General features: G+C 36.7%; 3 protein-coding genes across 4 annotated transcripts; 2 read left to right on the top strand and 1 right to left on the bottom strand.

Moving 5' to 3' along the window:
- The first annotated feature begins 704 nt into the window (after positions 1 to 704).
- LOC111454392 (GATA transcription factor 12-like) lies at positions 705 to 4803 on the top strand. Its single transcript, XM_023095869.1, has 2 exons — positions 705 to 1105; positions 4009 to 4803. Exons 1-2 carry the CDS (start codon positions 773 to 775, stop codon positions 4801 to 4803), a joined length of 1128 nt encoding a protein of 375 aa, XP_022951637.1. The 5' UTR covers positions 705 to 772.
- A 1413-nt stretch (positions 4804 to 6216) lies between these two features.
- LOC111454388 (PH, RCC1 and FYVE domains-containing protein 1-like) lies at positions 6217 to 13375 on the bottom strand. Of its 2 annotated transcripts, none has more exons than XM_023095864.1 (10): positions 13260 to 13375; positions 12731 to 12948; positions 12500 to 12586; positions 11780 to 11869; positions 11213 to 11299; positions 11008 to 11109; positions 8105 to 10195; positions 7839 to 7985; positions 7106 to 7551; positions 6217 to 6822 (listed from the first exon to the last, which is right to left on the bottom strand). In XM_023095864.1, exons 2-10 carry the CDS (start codon positions 12776 to 12778, stop codon positions 6648 to 6650), a joined length of 3273 nt encoding a protein of 1090 aa, XP_022951632.1. In that variant the 5' UTR covers positions 12779 to 12948; positions 13260 to 13375; the 3' UTR covers positions 6217 to 6647. The 2 variants fall into 2 exon arrangements, with proteins under 2 accessions (XP_022951632.1, XP_022951633.1); XM_023095865.1 differs by having other exon boundaries at positions 8105 to 10189.
- Positions 13376 to 17175: 3800 nt separating this feature from the next.
- On the top strand, positions 17176 to 22861 carry LOC111454390 (NADP-dependent malic enzyme). Its single transcript, XM_023095866.1, has 19 exons — positions 17176 to 17302; positions 17592 to 17755; positions 17848 to 17968; positions 18349 to 18423; positions 19306 to 19457; positions 19538 to 19643; positions 19713 to 19778; positions 19889 to 19984; positions 20066 to 20137; positions 20217 to 20300; positions 20390 to 20488; positions 21135 to 21182; positions 21268 to 21321; positions 21404 to 21502; positions 21715 to 21804; positions 21879 to 22031; positions 22119 to 22209; positions 22307 to 22435; positions 22528 to 22861. Exons 1-19 carry the CDS (start codon positions 17270 to 17272, stop codon positions 22614 to 22616), a joined length of 1821 nt encoding a protein of 606 aa, XP_022951634.1. The 5' UTR covers positions 17176 to 17269; the 3' UTR covers positions 22617 to 22861.
- The last annotated feature ends 34 nt before the right edge of the window (positions 22862 to 22895 follow it).

Here is a 22895-nt window from a genome sequence, read left to right as displayed (position 1 = left end):
AGTTTTAAAACACGTTTAGTAGGGAGAGATTTTTACACCCTTATAAACAATGCTTCGTCCCTCCTCTCCAATTGATGTGAATCCCAACATCCTCACCGACACACCGCTCGGCGTCAAGCTCAGATATCATTTGCAACAGACAAAACCCACCACTAACAGATATTGTCCACTTCGACCCATTACGTATCACCGTCACAATTTTAAAACGCATCAACTAGGGAGAGATTTCCACACCCTTATAAGCAATGCTTCGTCCCCCTCTCCAACCGATGTGGGTCCCAACATCCTCACCGACACACCGCTCGGTGTCAAGCTCTGATATCATTTGCAACAAGCAAAACCCACCACTAACAAATATTGTCCGCTTCAACCCGTTACGTATCACTGTCAGTCTAGTGAAAGATTTCCACACCCTTATAAGCAATGTTTTGTCCCACTCTCCAACTGAAACGATCAATACCCTAAAATCTAATTCAATAACATAATGTTTCGTCTCCCTCTCAAACTACGGCCCAAAGGGCAATAAAGTAATTACTCACACAAGGCCATTTTTCAAAATTGAAATATAGTAAAAAAAAACTTATCCATTTGTTAAAAAAGAAAAAAAAAATTAAATTGAGGTGTCCGCTGGTCCCCATGGGGCGCAACCGATTCTCATTGGATAGCCATAATTTTACAGTCTTCTCTCATAGCCACACTCTCTCCCCTCTCTCACTATTTTTTCTTCTCTTCTCCTTTTCCCCAAATTTCCCCCAAACCAATTTCATCAACAATGGAAGCTCCCGAATATTTCCACAACAATGCTTACTGCTCCCAATTCACCTCCGACAAAGACGCCGCCGCCGCCACCACCGCCGACCACTTCATCGTCGAAGAGCTTCTCGATTTCTCCAACGACGACGACTCCGCCATTGCCGACTCCGGCGGCTTCTTCAATAACGTCACCTGCTTCTTGAATGGAAACTCCGCTGAATCCTCCGCCGCCACGGCGGTGGAGAGTTCCAATTCCTCCTCCTTTTCAGGTTCTGAACGGACTTCGTTTTTCGACGATGTTTCTGCCTCTTCTTTAGCCGATGTCCGTTTCTCCGACGACATCTTCATTCCGGTAAACCTAATTTTTTCTTTCCTTCTTTTTCCCATTCTTTTCTTTTTATGGTTTTGGCCCATTACTTTATGTAATTCCAAAACTTTTCAATTTTAGTATTATTTAAAGTTATTTGTACTCTCTACGAGTTGAGTTTGGAAAATTTCTTTGGACAAACCCGACATTTGGGTTGGTTAAGTTATTACTCGAGCAACCCGAACTGAACTGAGTTCATAACTCAACCCTCTGTTCTCCCTATTCTCCCTCTATTTTCAGGTTGAATTATAGCTTAAATATCAGACTTATCATTAAGATTGGTTAAATGCCAAATATTCATAATTGTAAAGATACAATTGAATTGGATGGTAACCCTATTATGATAATGACAAATATTCATAATTTTAAAGATACAATTGAATTAGATGGTAACCCTATTATGAAGATAAGCCGTTGAAGTTTTAGGTTTTCTGAAATTTAACCTAAAACAAGAAAAAAATAATAATAATAATAAAAATCTAACTCAATCCAACTCTTAACTATTTGAATTGGATTATTCAAATGAAAATTGGATTATTCAAATTCTAGTAAATTTTGGAGTGTGTGCACTAAACAAAATAATAATATAGAATGAATTTAAAAAATGTGAAATAAAATATATGTACATATATATATATATATATATATATAACCTCACCTTTTAACTCATATTTGAAAATGGGAAGTCTAACCCAACCCTAATTCGGGTTTGAAATTGAGCCCTAGTTCTTCCGATTTGAAATTGAGCCCTAGTTCTTTATTGGGCCTCGTTCTGGTTTGAGATTGGGCCTGGTTCTTCCTTATGAGATTGGGCCTGGCCTAATTGTTACTCTGAAATTGGTCCCTCTAACTGGACCCTAATTCTTACGGTTTGAAATGAGAATCTAACCCTAATTCTTATGTTTGAAATTGGCCTAATTCTTACCGTTTGAAATTTGGCATTAATTCAAATGGGAATACAACCCAACCCTAATTCTTACGGTTTGAAATTGTGCTAGTTCATACCGTTTGATATTGGGCCTATTCTTACCGAGATTGGGCTCGATTTGAGATTGGGTCTAGATTAGGCCTCGTTATTAAGGTTTGAAATTGGCCTATTTGAAATTGGGCTAGTTTGAAATTTATCCTAATTCTTACGTTTGAAATTGGTTTTAATTCTTACGGTTTGAGATTGGGGTCTAACTCAACCTAAGAAATTATTATGTTTGAGATAGGCCTAATTCTTATGATTTGAAATTGGGCCTAGTTGTTTGAGATTGGGCCCGGTTTGAGACTGGGCCTAGTTCTTACGTTTGAGATTAGACTTAATTCTTACTGTTTCATGGGCCAACTTTTAATTGAGCCTAGTTCACGGTTTGAAATTGGGCTTAATTCTTACTATTTTATGGGCCTAATTCTTACTGTTTGATGGGCCTAATTTTTAATTGAACCTAGTTATTACGGTCTGCCTAATTCACGGTTTGAAATTGGGCCTAGTTCTTACCGTTTGAAATTGAGCCTAATTCTTGCGGTTTGAAATTGGGATCTAACTCAACCCAAGAAATTATGATTTTTGAGATGGGGCCTAATTCTTATGATTTGAAATTGGGCCTAGATCTTACCGTTTGAGATTGGGCCCAGTTCTTACCGTTTGAGTTGGGCTTAATTTTTACTGTTTGATGGGCCTAAAATTGGGCCTAGTTCTTACGGATTGAAATTGGGCTTAGTTCTTACTGTTTGAAATTGGGCCTAGTTCTTACCGTTTGAAATTGGGAGTCTAACTCAACCCTAAAATTCTTAGGTTTGAAATTGACCTAATTTTTAGGGTTTGAAATTGGGCCTAGAGATTGGGCTTAATTTTTAAGATGGGCTTAGTTCTTACGGTTTGAAATTGGGCCTAATTCGTTTAAAATTGTTGCTGGCTTAGGGTTTGAAATTGGGCCTAATTCGTTTAAAATTGTTGCTGGCTTAGGGTTTGAAATTGGACCTATTTGAAATTGATCAGGTCCTAATTCTTACGCATAATTTTTGTTTGAAATTGGGGACTCAATCCTAATTCTCAATTTTAAATTGGGAGTGTAACCAACATTATTTCTTACCGTTTGAAATTGGAGGGTCTATAGTCGGGTTATCCGATCACATGAACCCAAATAAATTTAATAAATTTTGTACATTCTTACCAAATAATAATATGAAAGGAATAAACAAAATTGAAAAAAAAAAAAAAAAAAAACTAACCCAACCCTAACCCTAAACCTAACTCCGTTTGAATTTGAAAAAAAAAACTAACCCAACCTTCTCCCTAACTCTTATTTGAAACTAACCCAACCTTCTCCCTAACTCTTATTTGAAACTAACCCAACCCTAATCCTCACACTTACCGTTAACCCAACCCTAATTCGAAACTTACGGTTTGATAGAAAATAATAATATAGAAAGAATAATATTGAATTTAATATTACTTGAAATTACACAGGATAAGGATGAATACGTGGAGATTGCATTTACATTTTAGTTTTATAATGATATCAAATATGTAAAAATATTTATGTTTATTTTATTTTTTCTAAAAATAAAATAAAATAAAATAATTGCAAACTTTGCCACTTAATCTATCAATCTTCTCAAATTTTACCCAAATAAATTCAAATTTTGCAAATAAATCCTTCCATTCTTATCCACGTTTATAAACACTATTTTCACTTTCCTCCATTTATTTTTTAAAATATTTTAAAAAAAATTAACAAAATTTCTTAAATTAGAAAAAATTATAAAAAAAATTAAAAGGCATCAAATTATAATTAAGTTTAATGGATAAAATTAAAAATTAATAATTTTTTAAATGAAATAAATCTAAATAAAATAATATGTTTTTATTTATTTATTTTAATTTATATTTATATTTTCAGTACAATGAGTTGGTTGAGTTGGAATGGCTTGCAAGTTTTGAAGAGGAACCGTTTTCCAGCGAGGATATGCAAAAGCTAGAACTCATCACCGGAGTCAAAGTCAAACCCGACGAGCCACCCCAATCCCACCACCCAACCAACGCGGTCTCCGCCCTCTCTCACGGCCGAAATGCAGCAGCTGCGATCTTCAAACCCGACATTGTAGCGGTTCCGGCGAAGGCCCGGAGCAAACGCTCACGCACCATCCCATCAAATTGGAACAACTCCCGTCTCCTCCCACTTTCTCCGACCAGCTCCTCCTCCGAGCTAGACATCCCGGCCACCGAACCGCCACCGCACCCGGTTAAGAAAGTCCCTCCCAAAGTGGCGGCGACGGCGACGGCGGCGGTGAAGAAAAAAGAATCCTCCTCCTCATCGGAGACCGGAATGTCGGCTGGAGAAGGGCGGAAGTGTATGCACTGTGCCACTGACAAGACGCCGCAGTGGCGGACGGGCCCAATGGGCCCAAAGACGCTTTGTAACGCTTGTGGGGTCCGCTACAAATCCGGGCGGCTAGTGCCGGAGTATCGGCCGGCGGCGAGCCCGACATTTGTGCTGACGAAACACTCGAATTCCCACCGGAAAGTGTTGGAGCTCCGACGGCAAAAGGAACTGCAGAAAGCGCAGGAACAGCAGGCGTTGATGATGGATCATCATCACCATCATCACCATCAGGAAATGATGTTTGATTCATCCAACGGTGAGGATTATCTGATGAAGCAAAACGTGGCTCATGATTACCTGCACCTGATCTGACCCCACCTATCCAAATTTCCATCCATTCAGTTTTTTTTCCCCTAATTTTTAGATGATTTTGTTTTTACAGTTCTAACAGATTTTTGTTTTTTTGTTTTTATTATTATTATTTTTTTTCATAGAAATTATCTCACAAACAAAAACAAAAACAAATTACAAAGAGTTATGAAGGTTATATCCAAACTTTGATGCACATTAAATTATAGTTCCCAAGTTTTGATGTATTAGAACATTAATTAATTAATTATTATTTTACGGTTCTATTTCTACTTCTACTTCTAAAATAATTTAGAGGTAAAAATAATAATTAATTTAACGAGATGGGTCGATGGAATGAGATTGATATTGATGATATTGAATTAGAAAGGTTTGCGAGAAAAGGATTTACGAAACAATTTATTTTTTAAATAAATAAAAAACAATTTATATGAGTTGCAAATTAATTTTCAATCAAAATATTAATTAATAATTAATTTTATGACAATCAAACAAAAGTAAATTAGGAAGTTGATAAAACTTAAAAGAAAGGGGAGACTTATACATAGGAGGATGAGAAGAGGAAAAAAAAAAATGAAAAAAAGGACATAAAAAAAAAAAAAAAACCATAATGGTATCCATGTGGTTAAAAACGGAGACTCTGCATAATGGTAGGATAGTGTATTGTCAAGAGCAGCCTTCTTCACGGTAATATGATATTATATTGGTTTTGACTAAAACGTCTCATACTATATGGAGCCTCTCTCGAGTGATATGATACTATATTGTCAATTTTGAGCATAAGAAGAGTTGAACTATGATTTTGACTAAAAGCATCGTACCATAGCCTCCGTCCTCAAACCTCCTTCATTTGGAAAAAAAAAAATTCATTTAATTTATTTATTTATAGTAAATTGAGGACTATTTTTAATGGGATATAGAACTTCCAGCCTATTTAAAGACCCTATTTACACCAATGTTAATTTTTTATTAAAAAAAAAAGTTTTTTTTTTTTTTTTTTTTTTTTTTTTTTTTGCTATTTACACCAATATTAATTTTTTATAAAAAAATTTTGGAATTTTTTTGCTTCTTCCAATTCCGTTGTTTTTATTGCTTTGCATAACTTTTTTTAAAAATCACTAAAAATTCTTTAGTTTTCTTTTTAGATCAAATTCTTTAACCAATTTATTTTTCAAATTTTTTATTTTGAAATTTCAAAATTTATTTTGATAATTTAAGAACAAAAATGAAACATACATAAAATTTTGTTAAGGTTGTTTAAAAACTATTTTAAAATATGGGTTTTTTATTTTTCTTTTTCTGAGACAAAATTCAATGAGCTAGTATTTTTGATATTCTTAACATCTTAATCAAGCATCTAAAAGACTTTTGTGGAAATAAAATATGAATCAAGATTGAAAATGGAATTATCTTATGAATTTGGTCTAACAATGACAGAGTAGGATTGGCAATTCCAACTCCCATAATCATTCAAGAACAGTGAACTTTGAAGCTATAGATAATAATGGCCCGAACTAGACGGAGGAAGAAATGGAGCTCACAGGAAATCAATACAGTAAAGAGATGCTAAAAAAATAAACTGAAAAAAGAACAAAGTAATGGAGAAACGGTTCACTGTGAGGTTTTTTTTTTTGTGTGTCCAAATGAACTAACCTTCGATGTCTTCATTGACCCACCTGGAACTGAAGTTTTACCTTGACTTATTCTGGAAGTTGAATCTTAGAACTTATTCGAGTAAGGTCGTCGTTATTCTGGAGTCGAATCTTGTCTCGTTGCTTCTAATCTACAGATTCATCAAGATCTAGTAGAAACCTGATGCTGCTACTCTAAAGCAATCCTTTGGATTCCTATACATCCAGTTTGGGAGTTGTTGGAGCTTCATTACTTTCCTCTGCAGAGGATTGAATTTTAGGTGAACCAGTTGGCGTAGAGTAGCTTGTTGATGGGTTATATCTCTTAAGCAGCCTGTCTTTGTTTTTACTCCACCAGTCTTCTGCTTGCTGTTCATCAAACTTTCTCTTGCTGCGACCAGACAAGCAAGGAAAAGAAATGCATCAAAGTATTCAAAGTAACAGTTAATGCATTCATGTCCATGTCCTGCATATGTATGTAAAATAATTTCAACTAACTTGTGCTACATTTCTCCTATATGATGATCATGGCACATAATTAGATGATATAGATTGTTTTCATATATCCAAGCCTATAGATTTCAACAAAGTGTTGTAGAGGAGATGATATGTGGTGTTCCTGATGCAGCTGAGATAGCGATATCTTTCAAATGCAACTGTTCTTATGGCAATACCTGAATCTAACGCGTTTGAAAATCTTGGTATCATTTGAAAGCACAACCAAAGTTACATAAACTCCAGGTTCAAATTGCTCAATAACTTGCTTTTCGCTTCCAGTTGGGGGTGTTGAAGATAATGGAGATCTAGAGCCATTTTCGGTACTTTGAGAAACTGCCTCCCTTGCAGAAGTTTTCTTACTTTCCAGAAGATTATTTACATTAACCTGCGTTAAGTCCTTCATTCCTGAAGTGACTAAATCGTCTTCTAGCCTCTTTGAAGAATCAGCAAGTGAGGGAGTAGATCCATTATTGGGTGTGTCAGCTTTTTCACGACTCGAAGGCAAAGACGAAGTTTTCGATGTCTCAACCATATTTAAGAAAGCTTCAGCTTGGGCATACATTGCCTTAAAAGTTTCACCATCAGATATCTCAGGTGGCAGTTTCTCAGTCATTTCCTTCAACTGAAAAACCAAGTTAGAGAAATTTACATTAGTCAACATGTGTCACTAATATTTGGATCATTGGTTAGCAATTCATGTCAAGTGGTTTTTCATGATAAAAGTTAAAAGATCAAAGTTCATGCTCCGGTGGCCATAGCAACATATTTTTAACCAAGGTATGAAACAGCTATTCACAAACCTGTTATAAAATTAGCGAGGCCACCAGTGACATCAAAATCATTCTTTCCAGTTATTTAACCAAGGTATGAAACAAAATGAAGTAGCTCAAATCGTAATATATTTGCTACCTGGTCTGTAATTGTAGTAACTAATTTCTTTGCTATTTTGCACCTGGAGGATTCTTCTTCAACTAATGAAGCCACTTCACTTACATTTTTGCACAAATTTCGAATTTCTGTATCTTGAGTATCAACTTTCTGCTTCAAGCTATAAACCTGAAAAACACGGAACAATGGTGAAACTAAGTTTCTTTGGATGTAGGTTTCTTCAAAAAGAATATAAATAAATAAGAATATTGCACAATTTTGGATTTGCAAAGAAAACGAGTTAATGCCTGGCGTTCAAGCCTTGAATTTTCTTGAGTCAATGTCTCATTTGATTTCCTGAGAGTCTCATTTGACCTCTTGAGACTATCAATAACAGTCTTCGAAAATCCTGGAGTAGATGAACGTGGAGGGCTTGGCCTCCTTGAATATGGTGATACAGGTCTTGAATTGCACATTGGAGGTGGTGATGCTGGTGCCACAGTTGCGGGCCTCCAAGCATTTTGAATAGCACTCAACGAACTTGGAAATGCAATGTCTTTCAGTTGCTGAAGAGATGGCACCTGAGAAGCTCTGACCATAGAAGGAGAAGATGGTCTACTCCCTGGTTTTACTGATTTAATCTCATGATATTTAACAGGTTCTGTGGTGGGAGACAATAGAACGCGAGAAGTTCTCACCTCCACCCTATCAAATCTTTCCTTATAATCTGTTGAATGACGACTGGCCGTCAATTTTCTATTTATAGCCAAATTGTTGCCAGCCTCAGCAGCTTTAAGTTTTGCATAGCAAGAATCACATACTCGGTGTGGTTTGCCTGGGGTAGGTGCCAATGCTGCTTTCAAAGCTTTCTTGGAGCTGCATGAATGACAATGCACCAGCCCACAGTTATAACAATTGTGCCTCTTCTTTGTGAAACCAAATGCTTGACGACAACCAGTGCAAACTGACTGATCTGCTCCGCTAACCCACTTATGAATACATATACTTGCAGTAAAGTTTGAACCACAAGATATACTTTTAACATGCCGGTCCTTCAGAGCTTCCACGAGTGTTGGGGATCTCCTATCCTCTACATCTCCATGTCCCAATCTTCCATTGGCACCCCTGCCCCAAGAAAACACTTCATTTCTTGATGTGAGAACAACTGTGTGACTTGCACCGCAAGAAATTTCTTCAACAAATTCACCAACTAATCTATCCTGCACTAAGCAAGGAATAACTCCATCTGAACTTGGATTGCCAAGCTGACCATATGCAGTACCACCCATGGTAAACACATGACCCGATGTGGTAAGAGCCACAGTCATGTTGTGTCCACATGCTAACTGGTGGAAATTGTAGTCTATGAGTGAAGAAACACAAGTAGGAAGAAGATAAGTTTCCTTGTTTCCATGACCCAAACGGTATTTGTCACCATCACCCCAAGTGAACAACTTTCTAGATGACATGTTTGAACCAGTCTGACCCATAACCTCAACAATAGCAGCAGTATGCCAGATTCCACAAGCAACTTTAATGGTCCTAAGTCCACTCAATAATTGCACCTCTCTTGGATATGCAATACTCTCCCTATCTCCATGGCCCAGTACACCATATGTTCCATCACCAAATGTGTATAGTTTTCCGTTGGAAGTTGCTAGTGCTGAATGCCACGTGCCACATGCAACAGATAAAACTTGAAGCCCTTCCAAAGGACCGACAACTCTTTTGGGTATCCAGTGACTAACATCAGTGCCATGACCAAGAATTCCAGAACTAAATATTCCATCACCCCAAGAGAATAAATCATTTGAAGAGGTTATGGCACATGAATGATACTCACCACAAGCTACAAAGTCTACATTACTAACTGCCAGAAACTCAACAAGACGGGGGCGACTAAAGTCTCTATCAACTCCATGACCGAGCCGTCCCCCACATTCTTCACCCCATGTGAAAACCTCACCTTGCCTCGTTACGAGAGCAATGTGTCGGACACCGCAAGCAATCTGATGAACATCAAGAACAACATTTGTCTCTAATGGCTTTGGAATCAGCACATCATTTTTTACTGGTATTGGACTTGAAGTTCCATCGGGTAAAACTAAATCAGACCAAATCCCACCCCAGACATAAACATCACCCAATGACTCTATATCATCTGGTCCAGATCCTCCACTTGAACAACTAGGAGTGCTTGATACACTGATGCGGAAACCATCTCCACCACTTCGTTGCATATTTGCACGTTCTGAACCCACATCTGAACTTACCAGATGCAATGAAGATTCACGAGAATTTAAATCAATAGAATCCCTTCCTCGAGCTAAGCTGTTACTAAATTCTAAGGTTGCACCAAAATTTCGACCACTTTGAAAGAACTCACTAGCATCCTGCAACTGGAAAATAGTTATCAACCATAACTTAATTTTTTTCAATAGGATAGTTTAGAAAATTAGATACATGATCATGAGATAAAAAACAGTACACGACCGACAGAGGTGATCTACAGTTATATGATGAGGAATCAAGATTGTAAAACAATACATGCGCAAACTTGGAAAACTTTTAAATTATGTTCTGCAACTTGGGCAAAGCATATCCTGGCTCTATAACTGACCAAAACAAAGATCAACTTGTATATAATTTGAAAGGTTAGGGCCTATTTTGATATCTAGTTTGAAAATAGATTTATTTTGAGAACAGCGAATAACAGGATATGAATTTAAACTAAAATTCTGAAGCTGTATTCATATACAATACTAGAGAATGGATGAAATAATAGATTTGTTTTAAGAGGCCCTTTTATTCTATAGTTCATGAGTTCTCGTTCACAATTTATAGGCTAGAAGTGGTATGCGCAAAGAGATGTCTTTCCAACTCTCCTAACATAATACAGATAGTGTGGGAAAATATTGAACTCGTCCTTGGCCAGTATTAGATATCCGTGACATGGTGCATTGAGTTCTACCTATATTGCAGGTATCATATAATTTTCTGTAGGAAGATTATCTCTGTTAAACCATTGTGCTATTACATTCACCTGAATAATTTCACAGTTCCTTAATGTTGTCTTTCATGTGAAGCTGATTTTGATGCAAGAACAGTACCCAAAAAAAAAAAAAAAAAAAAAAAGCGAACTGCCAAGGAAAGAACCTAAAAAGAACAAGACAATGCCCGTTATAGGAGTGAATGCAAAGTAAAAGCTCACATCTGACAAATCACTCCTAGAACGTCCATGCTGTATTCTTGAAGAAATTAAATTCTTAAGGCCAACAAGCCAGACTTCAGCTTCACCTTTGTCCTTGCAGATCTATAAACAGGTAACAGATGAAAGAAATCACTGAATTACCATACAATCAGAGATATTACAGATAAGAAGAGGAAATTTGAATATTTCCATGAGTTCAACTAACCAAATCAAGTGACCGTTCCCCGTTTCTATACAACAATGAAAATGATAAGTATTCCTTTTCAGGCCTCAAATACCTTCTGAATACAGCCTGTAAAGGAATCAAAAGAAGAGAAGAGGAGGACAAAAAGAAGAAGAAATATCATTCATAATCAAATTCAAAACATAAATTGTAGTAATATGGGCAAAGATAAGAAACCAAGAGAAGAAGAAAACAGAGCAAAAGAACCCCAGTGTCTTTTTCTGCTTAGTATCAAATTGATAAAGCTAATTAAGGTTTTAAATTGAGCTATTGTATGAGCAAACAATCAAAAACTAAATATAGTCAAAAGTCTTATTTAATAGTAACAAAAATCAATGCATTCTAAGATTTCCCGTATGCCAAGAACTGCATAGTGTTCTAGCATAAAAATAATTCCTAATAAAACATATATTAAATACAATACGCATTCCAAAAGTAGAATATTGACAAACATATAGCCATGCCTCAAGAAGTTCCTGCATCATATGACTTCCATATATCGCAGGTATGCAAATTCTAGTCATCCATTTTTGGAAAGTTTTAACTCACAGTTCTTTGTCCTGGGATAATTCGTGAGATGCTAGATAATTTCAAGGTCCTTTCTTCTCCATGTGAATACCAGATCAGCGTGGTTTCGTCCTGATAATTAGTTGCAGAAAAATTAAAATTCTGAAGTCATGCATAATCTATGACATCTAATGCCTGTGGACAAGGTGATCAAACTGATTAAATGATTGGTAGAAGCATTAGTTTTATTATTTTTGTCTATGCTCATCAACTCGTTCACATGTTATCATATACATTGAGCCTGCTATGTCCCAAAGTCTGAAATGCATGCCTTCATCTATTGACGAAATTACCAAATAAAAGTCTTTGGAGATGTGAAGAAAGGATTTGTGGAACGTCTTATGGAAACTTATTTACAATTTGTACTGAACATACCAACAATATCCGGTGACTTCCGAAATCAAGATAATTCATTCCACAAAAAGAAATCCAAAGGAGCTTGGGCAAGGTAAACGCTCTCTCCTCTCTCCTATCCTTCTCTCATTCTTCTCTTCGTTTTTTAGCCTCCATTCGTTGTCGGGGTTCATTTTTCCGCAGTTCCATCATTTATAATAGAACCAAGCAATATAGTATCTTAACAATGCATTATACATCTAATCAACACCAGATAATATCAAATCCATTGCTTATGGCAGTGCAGAACAACCCTTGAAAGGAATTGAGTAATAAATATGCTGTGTCTACAAGGAAATTATTACTCACAGTAGAGATTCTGAATGGGCAGAGCTTCGGCTTTCCTTTTCGGCTATACTTGATTAGTTGACTTCCTTTTTTCAAAATGATAAGTGCCTTCAAAATTACAAACAGAGAAACGCATTTCAGGAGAAAAGCAAAGACAACACGGAACACCGAGGTCCGAGGACCTCACATCATGGCGCTCAATAGAGAGAAAGAGAGGAATATATTGTTTAAGGAAATGTGAGAAAAACTGACTTGCTCAATGTCACGCTCATAATTCCCATAGCTAGCAGGATCTGCCATTCCATCTGAGAAAGTCGTTGGGAAACCACATGAAGAAGAAGCATAACAATGTCGACAAGCGACAATTGCATCAGGTAGTGCGGTGGCGACCTGCGTACCCCAGTCTTCTTCATAGATGCATGTGCTGCTTCCTTCTCTTGTGACCTCTCATCAAAATTCTCCAAATCCACCTTTCACATCAAGATACACATTACGATCTGAAGCTCTCTTTCCACAAACCACGACACGATCACCAAATCGATGAAAATCAACATTCAAAGATCACAAAACTCAAGAATGCAATCAATAACACTTGAAATCAATCAAAATTCACAAAACACACGGATCACAAAGCCGGTTCCATCATTCGCGCCAACGTAAAGAAGAAATGCGATAAACGAAACAACAAAAGACAAAAACAAACAAACAAACAAACAACAAAAAAAAAAAAAAAAAAAAAAAAAAAAGGGATAAAAACGTATAGATGAATGAGTGATATCACCTGTAATCATGCGAAATCGAAACAAGAAACCAGAAACTGCAACTGTGAAAAGAAATCGGAGAATAAACGAAGAAGAAGCTGCAATGCAATAGAATGCATGCGGATTCATCGTTTCACTGTTTTTTCGCTTGGCAAATAATAATAATAAAAATAAAAAGTGGTTTATCAGTCGTGGCGCCATTACAGAAGCCATTAATCAACAGCCAAACTATTGACCGTTGGATAATGATCATTAGATCTCCACCGTTGATTCACCATCTCCAAATCAAATCGGATCATCCTCAACCCCTCGTGGGTTGTAATCTAGTTTTTTCTTTTCCTTTTATTTTTTTTTAATCACGCAATTAATTAATTATTATTTTTTATTTTGTTTGAAATTCCCAACTCATTATATCTTTTTCTAGAAATTAATTATTATTATTATTATTATTATTTTTTTTTTTTGCTTATTTTCATGCGCGTATATATATATAAATTATTTTAATTTTTCTTTTAACTAATATTCTAAAGTGACTATCATTTAAGTGAAGTCTTAGTTTATTTATATATCTTTTGTTTATTTATACGTTACGTTAGGCTTATGTTAAGTCTCCTCTACTTAGTAAGCTGCGCGAGCCCTTGTATGACTTCAATGGAACGTTGATGTGGCTTCAGGGTTGTAGCTACGACGTGGACCTACCTCTAGCATAATTAATGATACAATTTATATATTAATATATTGAGAATTTTTTATTTATTTTCATAACAAATAATTATAAAAAAAATTGAGCAGACAGACCTAAGAACTAAGAACGGACGAATATGTAATATTCTAAAATTTATGGACTAAATTGAAATACACAACGACCAGACTAATATATATATATATATTAATTAGTTTTCTTTATTGTATTTATGATTAATTGTGGTGGGCAAAATGGACCAATGGGAGTTGAATGTGAAACAAAGACTAGTCAAATGAGTGAGAAAATACCGAAGGCAGGGAATGGAATGAAACGACAGTAAAACTTGACGGGCGCGGCGCGGCGCGGCGGAATGCGAATGGCTGTGTTTTGTTCGTGGAAACGCGAAAACGACAAATCGAACTATTTTAAAAAACACCCTAAATTGAACCATCCTCATGTGTAAAAACGACGTCACCTCCGACTTTGCCTCCCACCTTCCAGAACCCTATGAAATGTCTTTTTTCTTTTTTTCTTTTTTTTTTTCTAAATTGTAAATCAAATTTTTTAATTGATAAAAAAAAAAATAGTATCTAAAATTTTAAAAATTATAATTTAATAAACGGCTAAAATCATAACAAAATACGCTCTCAACTCATTTTTCTTTTGTAGTCTTAGTCATTTTTTATTATGCCTTCGAAGAGCTTCAACTCTTTTTTCTTCTAGAGTCATTTGTTCGACATTTGAGAATTCTATTGACATGACTAAGTTTAGGGCATAACTATGATACCATGTTAGATGAACACTACTTTTCATAATAGGAAAATCGTGTTCGTCTAACATGGTATCAGAGTCATGTCCTAAACTTAGCCATGCCAATAAAATCCTCTAATGTCGAACAAAAGACACCAAAAGAAAAAGGAGTCGAGCCTCAATTAAGGGGAGACGTACTTTGTTCGAGAGGAGGTGTTGGATGAAAGTCTCACATCGGCTAATTTAGAAAATGATCTTGAATTTATAATAAAAAAATACTCTCTCCATTCGTGTGAGACCTTTGAAAAAACCTAACGAAAAATCATTAAAGCTTATACTCAAAGTGGACAATATTATACTGGAGAGTTGGAGAGTCGTGTTATTCTGACAAATTTCATTTTATTTTAATCTATATATTTTTAAAAGTATAATTTTAATTTTGTAGATTCCACGATGAGTATATTTTATGTAAAGAAAATGCATGCCCTCCACTTTGGACTGCCAACCAATACGAATATTTGGTAGATATTTCCAATTTGAAAATAAAAAATTGACTAAATTATAATAAATAAAAAAACAATTGAATAATAATATAATTTACAAAAAAAAAAAATACACAAATCTAATATGGCAACCGCTTTCAAACAGACAGGTCAACAAAACTCTAGAAGCTTTTTTATAAATATTTTTCTATACGTCACCATTAAATATTTAAATATCAATTTTAATTTTTAATTAATAATAATTTTTTTTCATATTTATTTATAAATAAATAAAAAAAATTAATGATTATTAAATGAAGTTTTAATATTGGAAACTTTGCTGTATTGTATTATTTTTAAATAATAAACTAAATATTTATCAACTTATTATATAAATGTTATCTAAATGGATTAATTGCAAAGTTATCCTTACATTATTGAAATAAAATGAATTTAATGCTGACCATATTTTAAAAATGAAAAATGGGTTAATAATATATCCAAAGTCGCATTTTTTTGTACTTAAATTAATAAAAGTATGCTAATAACATGATTTATTTAATAAATTATGTTAACCAATATGATACGCTACCAAATTTACATTTTAATATATATTATATATATAAATATAAAAGTTAGTAAATTATGAGTTTTTGAATTTTTTTTTACACCGAAAATAAAAATTTGAAAGTCAAAATTTCTTAAAATTAAATTAGTCAACCATTTAAAATAATTGAATTGATGAAAAGTAAAAAAATAAAATAAATCAAATTTGAATAGATCTGTTTAAATTGAATAATATTAAAAATTATCTCGATTTATTTATTTATTTTTCTTTTAAGTTATGGGTTTCGAAATGGCACGAAAAATAAAAATAAATAAAATAATTAGACAAAATTAGGTTTTTTTTACTTAAAAAATAATTTCTTATATTAAAAAAGAAAAAAGAAAAAAAAAGCATTTGGATGCGACGGGCAGAAGCGGTAGGTAGCGGCCCAAATATGGAGGGGGAGTTACCGGCTACCACTTCTTTGCCTTCCGGTAACAATAACTTATTCAGTGGGCCCCACCTTTGTCTTAACGACACGTAAGAATTGTTTTTTTTATTGATTTAGATGTTTTGAAATGATTTTAAAATAATAATCAAAATAATTTTTTTCCCGTATTTTAAATTATTTTAAACTAATATTTATAGAATAAAAATGTGTTTAATAATATTAAATTAAACCGTAAATTATTTTTAAATATTTAAAAATATATTTTGAGGTGAGTGACAAAAAAATTATTATAACAATTTCAAAATCATGTGAATAAAATTTCTAAACCATTTGAAAAAAACATTTTATTAATATTTTAAAATTAATGTAGAATAAAAAATAGACGGTGACAGTAAATTGAGACAATTAACTGAGATATTTGTTTGAATTAAGTTTGAAAGAAACAACTAATGTGGGACATCACAATCCACCCTTTGCCAGGGTCCTCGCTGACATTCTTTCCTTTCTCCAATCGACGTGGGACCGCCTCCAAATCCACATCCCTTTGGGACCAGCGTCCTTACAGGAAACAATAAGAAGGCTGACATATCGTCCGATGTCTGGCTCTGATACCATTTGTAATGACTCAGATCCACCGCTAGCAAATATTGTCCTCTTTGGACTTTCCTTTTCGAGCTTCCCCTCAAGGTTTTAAAACGCGTCTGCTAGGAGAAGGTTTCCACACCCTTACAAATGATGGTTTGTTCTCTTCCCCAACCAACGTGGGACATCACATCAATAATCACTGCCAAAAGTTAAAAGGGTATTTTTGAAATAAAATACTCACCGTTTTCATGATTGAAACTTTTAAAAGTTGAGTCGTGTTTTTAGATAAATTATATCGTTTATTTACGGTTTTTTTTGGGGTGAAAAAAGAAAAGAAAATTGGGTGTTGGGGACTAAAATGAAATTAGATGGAAAATGAGGGATTGAAGTGAAAAAAGAACCCAATCTTCAAAGGTTCAAACTTTAACCCTCAACCAATCCCCTCTTGACTGTTCCTCACACAAGAAAACGCGGAAACATTGCAAGCTTTGAAATCTGAATTAATATTTGTCACGCGTTCCCACAGAGATATGCTCTCCTTCCTCCGACATCGCCACTATTTGGTAAAACACAAAATCTCAGCTCATTTTTTGTTGTTTTTTTTATTTTGGTTTGTCGAATTCTTGAATGAAATAGTCCACTTGGGTCGTTTGTGCTCTTCACATTGTCGCCATAATTCGTTGACAAGATGAACCCATCGAGGAATAAGCTTTTGTAGCTGTTCATTTCGTTCACTATAAAACCTCGATCTTGTTCCTTCCATTTCCACCAAATTCTGTCTGTTTTTTCAAAAGGGTGTGATTCCATTCGCTGTGTTCTGCCTTTTTCTGTGAGCTTTCTGCCATTTTGTAGAGACCAGTTGAGAGATTAATGGAGGGTGCAATGAAGAAGACGATGAGTAATGGTAGTGTTCATATGGAGATTGAAGAAATTGACAATAAGTACGAGGAAGCTTATGGGGAACATAATGCCACTGAAGATCAGCTCATTACTCCTTGGACTGTCTCTGTTGCTAGGTCAAGATTAAGAAACAAGAAACAACCTTGTTGTTAAAACATGTTTTGTTTTGTTTTTGTTTCTGATATCATTCTTTGTTTTGTTGTTTTAGTGGCTATTCGTTGTTGCGTGATCCAATCTATAACAAAGGGCTTGCTTTTACTGAGAAAGAGAGGGATGCTCATTACTTGCGTGGTTTGTTGCCACCAGCACTTCTTAATCAGGAGCTTCAGGTTAGTTTAGATCTTTGTATTGGTCCGTGAGATCCCACGTCGGTTGGAGAGGGGAACGAAGCATTCCTTTTAAGGGTGTGGAAACCTGTCTGGGTCGTTGCAAATAGTATCAGAGCCAGACACTGGGCGATGTGCTAGCAAGGACGCTAGGCCTTGAACGGGAGTGGATTGTGAGATCCCACATTGGTTGGAGAAGAGAACCAAGCATTCCTTATAAGGGTGTGGAAATCTCTCCCTAGCAGACGCGTTTTAAAACCTTTAGGGGAAGCCCAGACGGGAAAACCCAAATAGGACAATATCTGTTAGCGGTGGGCTTGAGCTGGTACATGGACCGTTGAACTTGGTTTATTATGATTTTAATGGTTTCTTTTGGGGAGCAGGAAAGGAGGATGATGCACAATCTACGCAACTATGAAGTTCCATTACACAGATATATTGCCATGATGGATCTTCAGGTTGATGTTTTCTCCACTTATTTATTAGTTAGTTTTCTGTTTGATTCATCTGTCCCTATTGAATTGAGATCATTAGGAGTAAATTAGTTTTTAAGGTTTTGAGATGTTTGAACTTTGGGGTTTGTCTTTTAAATTAGAACTTTAATGACTTAAAATCTTTGTTGTCTCTTGAAATTGGAGTTGAGAAGTGGACGGTGAGATCCCACATCGGTTGGAGAGGAGAACGAAACATTTCTTATAAGGGTGTGAAAATCTCTCTCTAATAGATGCGTTTCAAAACCTCGAGGGGAAACTCGAAAGGGAAAGCCCAAAGAGGACAATATTTGCTAGTAGTGGGCTTGGACTGTGACAAATGGTATCAGAGCCAATCACCAGGGTGGTGTGCTAGCAAGGACGCCGGGCCCTCAAAGGGGGTGGATTGTGAGATCCCACATCGGTTGGAGATGGGAACGGAGCATTCCTTACAAGGGTGTGTGGAAACATCTCCCTAACAAACGCGTTTTAAAACCTTGAGGGGAAACCCAAAAGGGAATGCCCAAAGAGGACAATATCTGCTAACGGTGGGCTTGGACTGTTACAAATGGTATAAGAGCCAAATATCGGGAGGTGTGGTAATGAGGACGCTGGGCCCCTAAGGGGGTGGATTGTGAGATCCCATATCAGTTGGAGATGGGAACGAAACATTCCTTATAAGGGTGTGGAAACCTCTCCCTAATAGACACGTTTTAAAACCTTGAGAAGAAGCCCGAAAGGGAAAGCCCCAAGAGGACAATATCTGCTAGCAATGAACTTGAGCAGTTACATGTTAGTTTCAATCAAAACATGTAAACAAGCCAATTCCTGTTCATGTTTATACATGTCTCATATCATTTGATCTTGCAGGAGAGAAACGAAAGGCTGTTCTACAAGCTTCTGATCGATAACGTCGAAGAACTGCTTCCCGTCGTCTACACTCCGACCGTCGGCGAAGCTTGCCAGAAGTACGGAAGCATTTACAGGCGACCTCAGGGCCTTTTCATCAGTTTAAAAGAGAAGTATGCCATTAAACAAGTGTTCATTATGTATGATTAGCTGCATTAGTACAGAACACATAATCAAAAACTTCCATTTCCAGGGGAAAGATTCTTGAAGTGTTGAAGAACTGGCCCGAAAGGAACATTCAAGTTATTGTTGTGACCGACGGTGAGCGGATTCTCGGCCTCGGGGATCTCGGATGCCAGGTAACAAAACTTACTACTTTCATTCAGCTGGTGAACCTTTACTTAATTTGTTCAAATGATATCTTTCAGGGCATGGGGATTCCTGTGGGGAAGCTCTCGTTGTATACAGCGCTCGGAGGAATCCGACCCTCGGCTGTAAGCGATACTCGAGTTTATATACTAGTGTTTATTCTAGGATTAAGCAGCTTTGCTTTCAAGTACTAAACCAAGCAATGGCTAAAGTTTGGAGTTGTGTATATGTGCAGTGCTTGCCCATCACCATCGACGTCGGCACGAACAATGAGCAGCTTTTGAACGATGAGTTTTACATCGGCCTTCGACATAAACGTGCTAGAGGACAGGTGAACGGTTTTTTGTCTCCTTTTGCTCTCCCGTCCCCTCGGTTTCAATCCGCTCATCGTTGTGTTCTTTCCTTCATTTAGGAGTACATGGAGCTTTTGGATGAGTTCATGTATGCAGTAAAGAAGAACTATGGAGAGAAAGTGTTGATTCAGGTGATTTTGAAGTTTCAACTTATTTCATGACACAGCTTGGAGTTCTTCATTTTGTTGCTAAGCATTTGTTATTTAACAGTTTGAGGATTTTGCAAACCACAATGCGTTCGAGTTGCTTTCGAGATATAGCTCGTCACACCTCGTGTTTAACGATGACATTCAGGTACGAAACATATGCATCGCTTTTAACTATTAATGTAGGTTTTAAGAGAAGATTTCCTCTAACATGGTGTCTCTTACTCGGACGTTTAGGGTACGGCATCTGTCGTCGTAGCGGGACTTCTTTCAGCTCTTAAACTTGTTGGAGGGACATTAGCTGACCATACTTTCCTGTTCCTTGGAGCTGGAGAGGTGAGTTTGAAGTGCTTTGAGCTGTGTTTGTTTACTTTGGCACATATTTCTTTGATGGTCCATCTGCTTCTTAAGTGTCCTGTCTTGTAAGGGATCGAATAGCCATGCTACTCTGAACCTGTGTCATGGTCCAAGCCCACCGCTAGCAGATATTGTCTCTTTGGACTTTCCCGCAAGATTCTTAAAACGCGTCTACTAGGGAGAGGTTTCCACACCCTTACAAAGAATGTTTCATTCTCCTCTCCAACTGACGTGGGATCTCACAATCCACCCCCCTTTCGGGGCTCAGGGTCCTTGCCGGCGCTCATTCCCTTTTCTCCAATTGATGTGGGACCCCCTAATCCACCCCTCTTTGGGGCCCTGTGTCCTTGCTAGCACACTGCCTCGTGTCCACCTCCCTTCGTGGCCCAGTCTCCTCATTGGCACATCATCCACTGTCTAGCTCTAATACCATTTGTAACGGCCCAAGCCCATCGCTACCAGATATTGTCCTCTTTGGGTTTTTCCCTCAATTTTTTTAAAACGCGTCTAGTAGGGAGAGATTTCCACACTCTTATAAAGAATGCTTTGTTTTCCTCTCCAACCGACGTGGGATCTCACACCTTGCTTCCATTTTCTTATTTCTTCTGTCATTAAACTGTTGCAGGCTGGAACTGGTATAGCTGAGCTTATTGCTTTGGAGGTTTCAAAACAAGTATGAGCCTACTTCTATTCCTCTTCTCCTTTCTATTCTGAATCAAATGCAATTATGGCTTATGATTTTGCTTGTTTTTGGGCAGACCCAAGCTCCAGTTGAAGAGACTCGCAAGAAGATTTGGCTTGTGGACTCAAAGGTAGTATGAACTAACTCATCTCAAAACTGTGCCATTACACATTAATGTTTCATGTTCTAAAAGAGTATGACCATTGTCACAGGGGCTGATCGTTCGATCCCGCTTCGAATCCCTTCAACACTTCAAGAAGCCTTGGGCTCACGACCATGAATCTATCAAGGATCTTTTGGGCGCCGTCCAGGTCTGTAATGCTTCGTTATTGTAAGATCCCACATCAGTTGGGGAGAACGAAACACCCTTTATAGGGGTGTGGAAACCTTTCCCTAGTAGATGTGTTTTAAAAACTTTGAGGGTAAGCCCGAAAGGGAAAGCTCAAAGAGGACGATATCTGCTAGCGGTGGGCTAAGGCCGTTATAAGTATATCTGATCTTTTTCAAACTTTCAATTATATAGGCAATCAAGCCAACAGTGTTGATAGGAACATCTGGTGTTGGAAAGACATTTACAAAGGAAGTTGTGGAGGCCATGGCATCCCTCAATGAGGTTCTTCCTTATTCCTTATCAACTTCTCCCCCCTGCCATTCCTCAATTCCGTTAACCCGAGTATTGCTTTGTAGAAACCACTTATCCTTGCTCTCTCGAACCCGACGTCACAATCGGAGTGTACCGCCGAAGAAGCTTATACATGGAGCCAGGGTCGGGCGATCTTCGCCAGTGGAAGTCCATTTGACCCTGTTGAATATGATGGGAAAGTTTATGTGCCTGGCCAGGTACCTACCTTTCATTCTTCTAAACTCACCAAATGCCATTCAGACCAACAATGCTTACATATTTGCTCTCTTCCTAATGCAATTCAGGCCAACAATGCTTACATATTCCCTGGATTTGGCTTGGGACTGATCATGTCGGGTACTATTCGCGTGCACGACGACATGCTCTTGGCAGCCTGTAAGTGAACGTTTCGTTAACTGAGCCAACTGATACTTGTTTTACGCTAATCTTTTCGAGTTCGAGTTCAATGCTAACGGTTTCTTCCTCTTTGCAGCGGAGGCGCTGGCTGCCCAAGTGAGTGAAGAAAACTATGAGAAGGGATTGATTTACCCTCCTTTTACCAATATCAGAAAGATATCAGCCAACATTGCTGCTAAAGTTGCTGCTAAAGCCTATGAACTTGGTCAGCTTCTCTCCCACTTTCTTCACAATGTGATTAAATCATTCATATAGAAAAGTTTAGTAACATTTGTATCATATGCTATTACGTTGCAGGTCTGGCTTCTCGTCTTCCTCGACCGAAGGATCTCGTAAAGTTCGCCGAGAGCTGCATGTACAGCCCCGGCTACCGTAGCTACCTTTAAACGAAAGTTGTAGTTTTGGTTTTCAAAATTTTCCATCATTCTTTTTGTGTAATTTGTTGATGTAGTCATGGCATTAGCATAGGGAGTGCCTCAAGAACTTGTTACTTTTGCTTCTTTTAATTGTCTGTTTCTGAAGTGGTTTATCTGTTTATGTAATATTCATTTGTTGTTTAGATTGAGTCATTTAGGCTTTTGTAATTCATGAGATCATTTGTGCAAATAAAATTAATTTATACTTTTACCTTCGAGTTGATGTTTACTTTTGTTCACTTGTGCTGA

The sequence above is a fragment of the Cucurbita moschata genome, unplaced genomic scaffold (genome assembly GCF_002738365.1).
Source record: "Cucurbita moschata cultivar Rifu unplaced genomic scaffold, Cmos_1.0 Cmo_Scf00016, whole genome shotgun sequence".
In the NCBI taxonomy this organism is placed as follows: domain Eukaryota; kingdom Viridiplantae; phylum Streptophyta; class Magnoliopsida; order Cucurbitales; family Cucurbitaceae; genus Cucurbita; species Cucurbita moschata.
Note: the sequence above shows the minus strand (reverse complement) of the source record. Positions and strands in the feature narration are given on the sequence as shown.